General features: G+C 42.5%; 3 protein-coding genes across 7 annotated transcripts in view; 1 reads left to right on the forward strand and 2 right to left on the reverse strand.

Annotated features, from left to right (window-relative positions):
- Window positions 1-4,168, forward strand: part of slc12a2 (solute carrier family 12 member 2) — a 38,458-nt gene extending 34,290 nt beyond the window's left edge. For all 5 annotated transcript variants that reach the window (XM_060049855.1, XM_060049857.1, XM_060049856.1 and 2 more), the window contains one exon: window positions 427-4,168. In XM_060049855.1, coding sequence (XP_059905838.1) covers window positions 427-562 — 136 coding nt within the window. In that variant the 3' untranslated portion in view covers window positions 563-4,168. The remainder of the gene's footprint in view (window positions 1-426) is intronic.
- The window catches only part of LOC132455842 (protein crumbs homolog 1-like), a 140,772-nt gene that overhangs the window by 59,317 nt on the left and 67,473 nt on the right, over window positions 1-13,982 (reverse strand). The gene's annotated exons all lie outside the window — the stretch shown is intronic.
- LOC132455839 (long-chain fatty acid transport protein 6) lies at window positions 2,785-13,696 on the reverse strand. The gene is made up of 10 exons (XM_060049859.1): window positions 13,072-13,696; window positions 12,241-12,444; window positions 10,687-10,845; window positions 9,993-10,117; window positions 9,126-9,320; window positions 8,781-8,871; window positions 8,232-8,430; window positions 7,261-7,358; window positions 6,324-6,454; window positions 2,785-6,239 (listed from the first exon to the last, which is right to left on the reverse strand). Exons 1-10 carry the CDS (start codon window positions 13,547-13,549, stop codon window positions 6,063-6,065), a joined length of 1,857 nt encoding a protein of 618 aa, XP_059905842.1. The 5' UTR covers window positions 13,550-13,696; the 3' UTR covers window positions 2,785-6,062.

Genomic DNA, 13,982 nt, shown 5'->3' on the forward strand with positions numbered 1-13,982 from the left:
CGGTAACGTCACTAAGGGACAACAGAACATTGAATAACAGCCATTGTGACGAGGGGGGGGGGGTAAAGACTTGCAGAGCGCTCTTCATTAAGGGGCTGAATAAAATTAATGTAATCAAACGAAAAGACAACAAAAAAAACACAGAAGTTTGCCCAAATCCCTCCTAAAAACTAATTTAAATTCTCTTGACTCCATATAAATTGTATAATTGTCTAGTGTGTCCCTTTTTGTGCTTTTAATTGTATTTTTTTTCATTGTTTGTTTCATAACTTGGTAGTTGTATTATACAGCGCTTTGGTCATCTTTTGTTTTTAAAGGGCTCTATAATAGACTTAAACTTGAAACTTGAGACGTTTGCTGATCGGTCTCTCGCCCTCTCTCTTTTTCTCTCTCTCTCTCTCTCTCTCTCTCCCCCCCCCCCCACAGGAGCATGCCTCTGGCCAGGAAGGGCACAGTGTCCAGCGCCCTCTACATGGGCTGGCTGGAGGTGCTGTCCCAGGACCTGCCCCCCATCCTGCTAGTGCGTGGAAACCACCAGAGCGTGCTCACCTTCTACTCCTAGGACCGCCGCCGCCGCCGCCACCGCCGCCCGACACACCGCCCACCTCCACCCCAACAAAACACTATCTCTCCACCTGCACAGCAGACCTGGGGTGGACCCTCGCCGCATCAAAGGTTCACCGTGTATACATACATATATATATATACATATATATATATATATATTATAAATAGAATTCCTGTACACTCCAAACCATGGTAGGGTCCAGGCAGCCATTAATAAGAATACTTTTGTTTGAATAAGGAAAGAGCGCACTTACTGAGTTATACTACGATTTAAAACCCAGCTCCAGTGACGCCACACTCGCTACTGCGTGGCCCCGGCTGGTATAAATGTGACTTCTACTTTTTCTGTTCTTTCCCCGCAGACCCCCGACATAGGGGCGGGGGGGGGGGGGGGGTTTGAGTGACTAAAGGTTAGTTTTAGTCAGGCATTGTTGGTGTGTCTCTGGAGTTGTTCTCAGACAGAATGAGAGGGGAACGGTTCCACGTTTTGATGAGGGTTCGTGCACAACGTCACATCGTTCATGTCCTTCTTTCGATTATCTTGATGTCACGGTTCTATTTTCTCCACTTCGTTTTTTTGTCATTGTAATGCAGCAATAAACTGTGTTACAGTTTGAGGCTTCGGAGGAGAACCATGCAGAATGCTTTCCAAAAAACACTTTTTAAAAGCCTTATGGATGTGCCTTCCAGTTGAATCTGATTTAAACGATGGATCTCAGTCCATGTCGAGATGTATTGGTGGTTAACGCATACTTTTGTAACTGGTGATTTTAAATGTGATTTTATTTAGTTTTAGCGTTTCTTTTTTGAGAGTTGTATTTATGAGTGGCTTGCATGACTTTAGTGAAAGAGTGTCCAATTAATCCCCTGAATAGCTTTCCCCCCTCCCTATCTGATTTCTCTTCCTTATCCTTATCCTTCTTGATTTCTTGTTACTTTACGAAGTCGTTTTTATCCAGTTTTAAGTCTTCCTTTTCTATTTATTTTTTAAAATACTGTCTAATGAAATGGGTCAATTCTCGGTGCACTAATCCCAGCCGAAGGGGCCCCGTGTGGGCCCTGACGTTGGGTCTTTAGGAGGAGCTCCACGAAGGTCAGACAGCGAAAGGTCCTGCTGTGTCAGGAACCACCAAGTCTCACACACACGCTTGATAATCTCACACGCCGCCACATAGCTGCTTGTAAATACCATTTAGTTAATTCAGTGTTCGTTCCTTACCGTTATGTCATCGATGTTGAGGGGGCTGGGGGGTTCTTCCATCCGGACAGTTAGACTTACAAACTTGCCTTAATGCTAGAATTAACATCTTTTCATAGTTGCTTTTTCTCTTATAAGCCATAGTGGCTCAACGAACAGGTTCCTGTAGTTACTGAGTGATTATTAATGTGTGAGGGGAGAACATGACGTGCCGTGGCCCGCGTGTTTCAGCGTGTTTGTACATACCACTTAGCGTAGCTCCATTTCACACCTGCTCATCTCAACGGTTTCTGTTACAGTGGGACAACCAGAATGTGATTTTTGTTGCCCTTTCAGGCTTGCCTGTTTGTCTATAAAGTTTGGCTTCATTGACTTGTCTAATTGTGTTGAATGCTATTAACTCATTTACTGTAGACCACGGCATCGAACGGCGTTCCCATCCCTGCCGTTCCCGCCCACACGCTAGTTCACGGTGAGGCTGATTAACTTCCCGTGACGTTGTCCAACGCTAGCTCACGGTTTGAGTCCGGCAGTTTTTTTTTCCGTTGTCTCATTTCGACGTTCGTCTCACCGTTCCTCTGAGGTATAGAATGGGGTTGATTGTCTGTATTAAAACGGCACATTTAATGTTGTGCGCGCTGGAATGAGAAGAATGTGTTTGTCGAAGCAGGAATGTTTGGAAAAGGTTGCTTCTGAAGATATACCTCTATGTACATGAGCTAGTGGTGTACCCGAACGGACTGCTTTCCAATCCTCGGTGTGGGAAAACGTCTGTTTCGTCTGAACTTCAGATTTCCACCAAGTGAATAAATTCACACGATTTTCTTTCTTTCTTTTCTTTTATTTTTGGAGTGACTTGGATCTTAAAAAAAAAAAAAAGTAGCCTAGGATATCGGTAGCCTAAAACAAAAGTACTATATTCATTAAGATATCATTTATTGATTTTATTTTCTTCTTTCCCTATTCTCCATAGATTTTATTATATTTTAGTCGATCTTCATATAGGCCCCTTTTTCTTATATGCAATCAATATGATGTGTCACAGTTTGAGGTGAAAGCAACTGTTACATTTACAAATGGAAGATTCCGAGCACATACTTCGATAATGGAGGACGTTTTAAAGAGAGGGGTTCAGTTCCAGGCCTATTTGGGATCAACTGCTGTGTTTTGGGGAGTTCAATGTATAAACTGCCATACGTTACGACCACATCCCACCATTCTGTGTCTGTGTCCAGAGGATACGAATGTAATAAAAACACATTTTAAAGGATGTGGAGGAATGTAAGCGCTTTTATTTTATTATAAAGAATCAACAGGGTCTTAAAGGATCTGTGCAGTGACACTCATCCGCCAACATTGTTACAAAGTGACATTAACACACAAACGAAACAAAAGAAAAAAACACGGGTTACTTACTACTATACTTGTATATTTAACTCCATACACACACAATCGCATAACCAAGACGATGTCAGCTGTGAGGTAGCCTACTTGAAGCTGAAGGGGGAAAACGTTGTCTTTGATATGTATTATTAAACACGATTATATATGTCAAACCAAATAATGTCTTGTGTTTGTGTGCACTGTTTCGTCATGAATATATATATATAGACTGAAAATGTGCATTGAGGCACAGGTACTTGATTGACCGTAGCGCGCTCGTACTAAGCCAGATCGACACTACTACTGCTGTTACTACTGTGCTTTGTTTTTTTCAGAACCAAATGTCACCTGCGCTTGTGTCATCCATGCAATGTTTATTGCAGGGTTTTTTAATTTTCTGTTTTGCCATTTGCCATTCTTTCCATCGAAGCTCCCCTCCTCTCATCCGTTGATATTGAGCCATCATGTGGAATGTAGAATCTAAATAATCAACCATTTTTCTCAAGACCGTCACTTTCTAGTAAACACTGCAAACATGATATACCTGTAAATATGCTTCGTAGTGGACATGCATAAATTAAGGGAGTTTCAATTAAATAGCACATGGTATTTATTTTACATTGTTTAATTTAGTATAATTTTACAACAATTTTTTTCTTTCTTTATATATATATATATATATATATACATATATTGGTTTTGGTTTGAAATTAATTTGCATGTTGGTTTGTTTTGTCTTTCAAATTTGTCTTCAGTCTTTTCCCTTCAGTCCATATTAATCTTGAAATACCTTGGAAGAAAAGCTATGATGACATCCACAGTGCAAAGGTGTATTCCCCTGCCGTCCCACTGCAGGAGCTGGGAAACACCCAGGCAGTTGAAACAGTCATGTTTTGATACGCTGTACTGTAGACATGGATAACATTACATGGATATGTCATGGATAGGCTTTTTCTAACATTGATGATAATCAATACTTTGTACATCTTTATTGCAATAAATCAATCAAATGGAATCAATCTATTATTTGTTACTTGATTATTCATGAACTGTCCACAAAATGTACTTCGGTGATTTGGAAAATTGTAATTAGTATAATTTTATTTTCCCCCAAACATCCTGGATAAGACGGAAATCTGGGTGATCATTGGTGGTTGTGAGTGAATGATTTTGATTTATTAAACAATTGTAACAAGTAATCACCCATCCACTAGGCATAATTGCATATCTTCTTGGTGACTAGCAGAGACCAGACATGAGACGGTTGTTAACATCTGAAGTGTTTCTACACATCCTGGAAAACGTTTGAACTTGGAATATCCACTTTCCAGTTAACAAGCCCTTAACGCTAGCCTGGGAACCCAAACAAGCTGCAAGCTCAAGTTTTATTTGCCTAAGCATATGCGTCTGGCCCCCCTCACGTTCAGAACAGTTTCCACCAGAGCTGGCCTGGTTCAACCACAGTTTATTTAATATAGGAAGGGTTTGTTACAACGTCTGTACCTATGGGAGCCCAGTTGAGGCATTTTCTGGAAAACCAAGATGCCTGCCGCTGATGTATTACATTTAGTTGCCCTGATTGGTCTTATCTAATCGCGTCCAGTGGAAATCAGAAATAACCTGAATGCTTCGAGACTAATACACATGCAAATTGTTCTGGCGATGGCAGGCTAACAAAGGAATCGCAATCAACAATCTTTGGTCGGCCAATGCTGATTTGAGTCATTTTGATCACATTGTACTTTGAGTCTCATGGTTCTCATTTGGATTGCATTGTGTTTTGATTCAGTCTCAGTCCTCATTTTGATCACATTGTGCTTTGATTCGGTCTCATGGTTGGCATGCATTGGGATCTTCAGCAGAGACCAGTAGTCTAACACATTTACATAGAACCATTAACCAAATTAAAACTCAAATTACAGTAGAACAATAATTTCAACAATTGCTGAATGCAACTTAAAACATAAACAAAACATTGAATTGGGAATGTGACTACATGTAAAGAAAGTTCCTAAATAATGGTGGAGACAGGTTCTATTTTAGACAAGTCTGCTTTTAATTCTTTGAAATGCAACGACACTACACATTAGTGACATGTATGGAAAAATAAAAAAGCTAAGTCGCACGCACGCAGACCCCCAGCCGGGGAAATACAGCGGAACAATGATGTATTTTCCTGTGACCCAGTTCTGTGATCCACAGCATGGGTAAAACCTTTGTTCCACATCCCTGGTTCCATACTGGGTTTCACTATGAAAGGCCTATTGATCAACCGTTGGCTTCATTGCTTCAGACCCGCTACTCTTCTCCCCTGCCTGGTCTAGCACTATTGTTTCAGTTACTAGTGCGTGTCCATCCACCTTGTCTTCAGAGATGGATGGGACATTGACCCTAACCCTCGTCGATTCAGTGAGACTGGTTTACCACAGACTGGTGAAACAGCACTGATGTTTTGTGAATATGTTTAATGCTTAATCTTAGAGTTAGGGATAGATTCTGCCGCACAAAGAAAGCTTTGGAAGCTCTTTCACTTGATGGCGTTTGGCGTTTGGACAGCTATGCAAGTCTAGGACAGCCAAGACAGGCGTTCATCTGCCGATAAGCAGTTCTAAGGAGGAGAGAAACATGGTCATTCCTTCCACAGATGTACCCTCCCCAAGCCATGATAAACCTCATGTTAAAGAGCTCATAGAAAGTCAGGCATGTCTCAGGAAGTTTTGTTAATGAAACGTAGCAACCGTATATATGTTAAAGGATAAAACATATAAAAACAAATAAGCATAAATAACCTAAAATGTTTTATAAACAAAATCGATATATAATTATTAAGAATAAATTCAATAGTGTATTAATCTATTTCTCCCTTTACGTTTATTTCAACCTGAGTTCAACTTGGATTGGCTGCGTTTTCTGTCTACAGTAAAATCTTGCCAGAGATGATGTCATCGTACAGACTTTGAGAAAGGGAAATGTAGTCCTTCTGAGAGAGAGACATGAAATACAGGGGCTCCTTCACCACTGCTGGGTTGAAGCCCTCGTGGACCAGTTTCCCCTTCTGTTGTTTGAACGTCTCCGTCATTTCCGGGCAGGTCTAAGAACAAAAGAAAAAGTCACGGGGAGACGGAACCTAGATTTCATCTCAGTAATTTGGAGATATAATGGGTATGTTCCTTACCTGAATTCGGAGAAACCATGGCCAGGCATAGGACGGGAGTCCTCCGACTAACTGCTTGTAGATTTCAGCACCGTCTAATTTATGATCCGGCTTTAAGATGATTGCAGCCATGCCCACCCGACCTTCATATCCTGTCCAATAAAAGATGAGCAGTTAATGGATATAGAGCTGACCTTGAGCTGATATAGAGCTGAGCTTGAGCTGATATAGAGCTGAGCTTGCATTTCTGATTCCTATGGCTTCCCTGCACTCTGTCCAGTGCTTTTAATTTTAACTAGGTTGTGCTGCACTATAACTTATTTCCAATATCGATTGAATGCTTTGCTCTTTCTCAGCATAAACATGAGTCATTTTAGATAGAGGCCTCTGCTGAATGATAAAATGTAAATGCATATAGAGTGATCACTTAGCCAGCACCATGGCTACCTGCCCAGAACCGCTGGGTTTCCTTGGAAGCTAAGCAGGGCTGTTCCTGGTCCATCCTTGGATCGGAGATCAGTAGGGGGCTTGTGGAGGCGTTCACTTGGCGTTTTGTCAACCATGTGAGTCTACAACAGCCAAGATAGCCATTCATTTGTCGATGAACACTTCTAAGCAGCAGAAAAACATTTGTGGATGTTTCCCACCAAATGAAACGTCGACAGTTGTACCCTCCCCTATCCATTTCTCTCCTGATAAAGTTCATATTAAATAGTTCATAATTTTTTTTTTTTATGAAACGGAAGAAAACTTTTTTTTCTGAAAAATTGTTTTTCTGTCAGATATTATTGAAGGACCAGTAGGGGGCGCCCTCTGTCCTATGTGATACCCCCAATAGCCCAGGACGGAGACCGGGACGATGTCCTGTCAAAGAGCAGCGTCTTCCCGATTAGAAGTCAAGCGGAGGTCCTGACTCACTGTGTTCACTGTAAGTGAAGGTGAAAGCAGCTTCACCTACCTGGCACAGTGACACCGTAGACGTTCACCTCCTGGAGGAAGTCCAGGCTTCCCAGGACCTCAGAGACCTCTGTAGTGGCTACATTTTCTCCTTTCCATCTGCAATACAAAACACATTGAAAGGACGCCCGATGATGGATTAAAAATCGTATTTATTCTAAATTTATTACTGATCTACAATATGCATTTTACATGAAAGCGCAGTGACAACATTATGTTTATCATAAGAAACCCTAACCTCAATAACAAAGGTTAACCCCATTAATGGGGATGTGACGGTACATTAATTAGATAGTATATTAAGATAGTTAGGTAGTTCTTGTTTTGTACTTAAAGGGGTGATATTATGGATAGATCAGTCTACCAGCCTAGCCAGTGGATGTAGCAAATGTTGCTTATCTATCCATCATCACTGTTGAGCAAGTTCACACTTCACAAGAGCTAGCTCAAAGTTCAGTTCACACAGATAAAATGAACTAGTTCATGTTCATAGTTCACAATTTTGAATTTTTTTAACTAAGTTTTCAGTCCCAGAAAATGAACTGTTATTTTCTTCTTTTTTTCTTCTATTCTATTATTTTTCAGTATAACCTCCTCCTACCCATCCAACCCCAGCCCCCCAATCATTGCCACTGTCACCTGCCAAAAATGAATGAATTATTGTCAGATAGTATCACGATTACTTTTAAAAGCCAAGAGAAGACAATGACTATATCAGTTTGACTTGGGTGCGGCTGTTGGCCCAAGGCTTACCCTTCTTGTGAGAATCGTCATTAAGTCCCAAATATTTCCCAAGACTGGTAATGGCTAATCACACGCATACCTGAAGGCATAATATCACCCCTTTAATCAAAACCTCAATATTATCTCTCTTAATTTCTACTTCAGTCCTGTACTTTCTGCAGTGAAACCCCAACACACTGTGTGGTATAACCAACGCCTCCTCTTGCCACGCGTCTCAGAGGGGCTCACCTGAAGGTGTCTCCGATGCGGTCGCAGAAGAACAGGAAGTCCCTGTGGTCGCAGAGGAGCAGGTCTCCCGTGTTGAAGTAGACGTCTCCAGGCCGGACCACGTCCCTCAGGACCTTGCTCTCCGTCTGGGTCTTGTTCCCCGCGTAGCCCAGGAACTGACTGGTGACCGTCAGGGGGGCCACCAGCATGCCTGCCTCCCCTGTACGAAGGGAAACCAGGAGAACCCTGTATTTGTAGGAGCTGTTTGGGTGCTTAACACTTTGTTACAATTCTGGTTTAAGAGAGCACGAGTAACAGTGATTAAAGCTGTACTGTTTAAGTTTCCCCAGTAGCGGCCTCTAGTGGCTTCATTTGCAGCCACAGTTATAGTGATATCATTATAGGATGACACTCACTGTCATCTGATAGACCCCTACTCCTGCTATGAGTGCTATTGGAGTTTTCTGTCTCATCCGAAAGACGGATAAAATAAATGATAAAAAAAATAAGATTCCCTCAGACTATGATGGTAAAGAGAGGATTTAAGTCCAAAGTTACTGATGGTTTTACCTTTTGGGGCTTTTATGCATCTTCCGGAGCCATCGCGGATCGGGCCGTATGTTTTGGGATCATACTTCAAGAGCTCAAACGGCATTGAAAGCTAAAAAGGGTGATAAGACACAAAAAACTAAATTAGCAACAAAATATGAGGATAAATATGCTGGCAGGGATCCGTAAAGACCACCAGCCACCAGCCAATAGTGAATAGTTCTACTTTTTAAAACTAAGTTTTGCTTCATTTTACTAATCAATTTATTTAAAACTCGAGCTCAGTACATTACGGCCCGATGTATGCAGAACACAACCAAACGCAGAGCATCCTGAAGTCCGAGCTTACTTTTATGCGGTACTGACCTTGTTGAAGTAGCTGGCCCTTCCGATGGGCCCGATCTCGTCGGTGTAGTTGAGGAACCCCACGCTGGCCTCGGTCAGACCGTAGCCCTCCCGGATCTTGATGTTCCCGAAGCGCCGGGCAAACTCCCGCCACACGTCGGGCCGTAAGCCGCTGCCCGCCGCCAGCCGCACGCGGTGGGCCCCCTCCTCGGTGACCTGGGGAGAGAGACCATGGGAGGGTGAGACGACCGGGGCTTCCTCAATGAAACACCACGCACCACCCATGGCTCATTAAAGCTAGACATCTGAAGCGGTTCGTTCAGCGTTGCCTCGGTCTTTATTGTTGTTTAGTGAGGGTGAGAATATTCATTGAATGCAATTAGATTGATGTATGAACAACAACACAAATACATTGATTTGGTACACGCCAGACATGGAATGAGCTTATTCTCTACAGAGCTGATGGATTAAACTGATAAGAGAATGGAGGGCTGGCCATCTTGTTTACAAAGTATAGATCCACTTTCTGGACCACATTGGTGAAAATATAATATAGTGTTGATTTAATCAGGCGGAAGCAATGATGGATAAGAAAAGAAAACCTTGTTGTATTCCATGACAAATGAGCCCCCCAGATTTGGTTACACGTTACACTCTAAAAACAATAGGATGCGATACTCAATACTTACCGGTACATGTGTTTCTATAGGATTTAGCATAAAGTAATGCCAAGTAGTTATGGTTGTATAAAGACACTTCAAACGTGTCAGGAAAGCATTGTAATGAACTACTCCTTTGGTGTTTTTTTGGGCCTATTAATGAACAATGGTAAATATCCCCATACAGAATAGAGAGGATTTAGAAGAGGATTTAGAGAGCCCGTCCTACCCATGCATGGTTGACCAGGTAGCGGCAGAGCTCTCCTATGTACTGGAACACAGTCACATCGTACTTCACACAGTCCTTCCAGAACTGACTAGCCGAGAACTTCTTCTTCAACACACACGTTGCACCTGTGAGACCGAGAAGAGATTTGGCTTATTGTTTCTCAGTGCTCCCAATATAATAAATCCAACATTGACTTACCAACAACCTCGAACCATATACATAAAGAAATGTGCATGAAACAATCGTACATTTTGATGGAAATAAGATTGTGAGGTAAAATAAACAATCCATTATGGTGTTCTGTTCAGTATGCAATTACACCAGTGTTTTGAATTTCTTAAAATCTCGAATTGAAAACTGTTCTGAGATTGCGATACAAAGTGCAATGTTTTCTCCGTCTTAACAGGCGGGATCGGTTGTTTGTGAGATGTAATCAACCGTTAAGCATTCGCTACTTTCAATCTAGATTGGCGCGCAATTGTGTTTAGTGCTTTAATATAAACAGGAGGTTTTTTGCACCTGGATTGAATAACGGATCGAGATAGGCCTCTGGTGTAAACAAGGCCTTTGAAAGACGTGCCATTCAATTACAACACGGACTACAAAAAACGGCTGCCTTTTATGATACGATCAATGAAATGGAGCAGAAACTTGGCTCCGGTCTGATCAAAAGACGCCTTCAAAGCCTCCTCACCCAGCTGTATGCACCCACCGACCCCCAGCAGGGAGGCGGACATGTGGTACAACGGGAGAGTGATGTACACGATGTCGTCGGACGTGACGCCGCAGAACCGGAGGAAGGCCATGCTCATGATGGCTTTGAGGTGACCCAACCGCGCGGCTTTAGAATGACCTGCAAAATAAAAGCGTGACACAAAAGTGATAAATCTAAGAAATATATATATTCATAGAAAGTTGCTCTATTTTATATGTAAGAGTTCCACTGCTAGTTGTTCATGTATGACTTTGTATATGACCCCAAAAAAAACGCTCCTAAAAACTTAAATTCCAATTCATGAAAATAAATACAGAGGAAATAAAAATTAATTACAGAAAAATGAAGAATTTGACCTGGACAAATAGTGGTACAACGCCTCAGAGCCTCAAACCTTGGCAGCTTGTTCTATCGTCTCATCAATACTGAAGACACTGAAATCTCATAGACAAGATGCTCCAGACCTTGTCTACGAGACGCCAAGACATTGTCATGCGTCCCCTAGCCCAAAGGATGTGGAGGCCCTGGCAAACACAAATGTTGAACAGATAAAAACAGAAATGCCTGCCGAACAAACAGACTGCAAACTCCTGTGACTGCCTCTTTCTTTGCCCCCACGGTCCAACGCAACACAGATGAACGCAGACAGATGGGAGATCCTCCAGACCTACACAAAACACCTAAGGGCATCACTACACCCCCACCCCGATCCAGAGCCTTCAGCGTGTGCCTTTAACAGACGTTATCCACCGGCAGCTCCTTGCTACTGCGGAGCTTCCGCACCGACGCAGAGACATCTGCTGAAGGGGTCTGTTCAGACTTCTGGGGGTCTCTGCATCCTGTGTGGATGAGGGGAGGGGGGAGGGGGGGAGGGGGGAGGGGGGTGGGGGTGGGGGACCCTTGGGGTTTCCTCAAAGTATTCCACCCCCTCCACTTGTACACCAAGAGGCCCTCAGTCAAAGTCTGTGTTTTCGACGCCCTCGAATAGCTTTGGGCATGGCCTTCCTGCAGTGGCTTGAATGGCTTCCTAAAAAAGAAAAAAACATCTCTGGAGCCAGCCATTCTCATAGCCGTTCCACAGTGTCTCTCTCCTAACTTCCTCTGACACATTGACTTTGTTTTCGCTTAAGCGATCATTGTCTGGCCCGTCAACATGCGTCTGCTGAAACGGGAGCGGACTGTTCCGCAGGGACGACAAGCCTGGACGGTCGCCCCCTCTGCTGGGGACCGCCAACAGCTTCTAGGGTTGCTGCGATGGCAGCCACAGCTCAGATTAACCCAACGACCCAACATGTGGGGAGGATGAGTGGACTGAACATGAAAATCTAAAAAATATTCTACAAGTAGTTATTTTAGCTAGATGAATGACATCTGCTTATTCTGTTGATGGTTCCTTTCAGCATCAAGATTTAAGGGGGCGTAGGGCTTTCCACTTTTTTGAAGTATAAAAGCCCAATAGTTTCGTTGCTCTGTAACATGTGCAATGACAATAAAGTCCTATCTATCTAATGATATGAATTGACAACACTTTACCAGTAGTGCCTGAGGTGAATATGAAGAGGAAGTTAGACATGACGTTAACTTTGGGAGGATCAGGCAATGGCTCTTCAGACACCTTGTCCAGTTTATCCAGCAGACTGTTGAAGCCATCACAAGGAGCGCTGTGGTCTACCATCCACAAGGAGATATCACTAGCCTTCAGGGTGGGCAGCACCTCGTCTAAAGAAGCCACCAAATCTGGATTTAAAAAAGGGGGGATATTCATTTTTTTATTTATTATGCAACATGGATTAATATGGAATAACACGGTGTGATAATAACTTATTTGATCGTTTTCAAAAAAAGATTTATTTCCATCTTGACTTTGACCCGAATGAATGATCCCACGGATGCTAAAGGAGGCTGCCATCTATCATGTCAACACAGGGGGCTCAAATCCACTCTGTTCTCTCTAACAAGACTGTTATTATAGATTCATACACAAACATAAACTTAATTATAACATTATTCACCAATGCCTTTGAGTAGGCTATATCATAGGTTACTTTAAATTAGGTAGTGGGAAAAGCTTTAAGTCGTTTTTTTATATAATTATAATCCCATTATAGCATAGACATAGAGCACATTGGCAACGTATCTGCTTGAATCGTGTTGCACTCAGTTTCTAGTTTATTTTGACATTGACGGATTACATCTTCATAATAACTTGTCAGCGACCCAGAAAAATAAAAAACAGTCTATCTATGGATTAGGCTACAACAACCAGAACTTCCATGGAGTCACACGACGCATGCAAAATTGCCAATTTGCAAAGTAAACAGGGTGCTTGAGTAAAGTGACAGTGACCTATTCTGCAAGACCTACCGGCGCCCACCACAAGTGACTTGGCTCCACAGCTTTGCAGACAACTCAGGAGGGAGGACGCCTTGATGTTGAAGTTGAGAAAGGCGACTTCACAGCCCAGTTTGCACAGGCCGAACCACACACAAATGAAGTCCGGGTGGTTACACATCAGAAGAGCAACCACGTCCCCCATCTTTAAAGATCCTGCAGATCTAAACACTTTAGCAAACTGGTTGCTTCTTTTGTCCACATCTTGGTACGTGAGGGATTGGCTTTCGTAGATGATGAAGGGTTTGTCAGGGGTTATTCTCGCTTGGTAAAGAAAAGTGTCGAGGTATGTCACGATTCCCTTCCGCATACGAGTCTGCATCTCCTTTTTGAAACTCCGAAGTTTCAAGTAGTTCCTTAAATCGACCCAAAAGAACGGATGTGTTGTCCATTGGTAGAGAAAAATAGCGAGTAGTCCTGCCGAGAATGTCGTCAACAACCACACAATCATTTTGAAGTCACTGGGGCGTTAAACGCAGGCGCTGTTAACTTTGTGAACTTTCTGCACTCTTTCTTCTAAACTTGAGATAGCGGCCTGTATGCATGAGTGAGCTCATGCCCTGGGACCCCCGCCGCCAGGATTAAGGAACAATAGGCCAATTTCAATATAGATAGGGGCGCCCCTCCCACAAAGTGCATTATCTCTGACAATCTCTCCATCCAGAACACAGTTTATTAGCCCTGATGTTATCATTTAAATTACACTAGGTCGATATGGGCAATTAATAATATTTTTTTTTTTTAAGGGAGTGAGTATGTCAATTCGTGATACCCAGCACGACAACAAAATGGGGATTTATGTAATGTATTTGAACACAACTTGCCAGGAACTTCTTTATTGCACTCTTTTTTTTTTTTTTTTTTTACATTCCAGGAAAATACAG

The sequence above is a fragment of the Gadus macrocephalus genome, chromosome 4 (genome assembly GCF_031168955.1).
Source record: "Gadus macrocephalus chromosome 4, ASM3116895v1".
NCBI classification, from domain to species: Eukaryota; Metazoa; Chordata; class Actinopteri; order Gadiformes; family Gadidae; genus Gadus; species Gadus macrocephalus.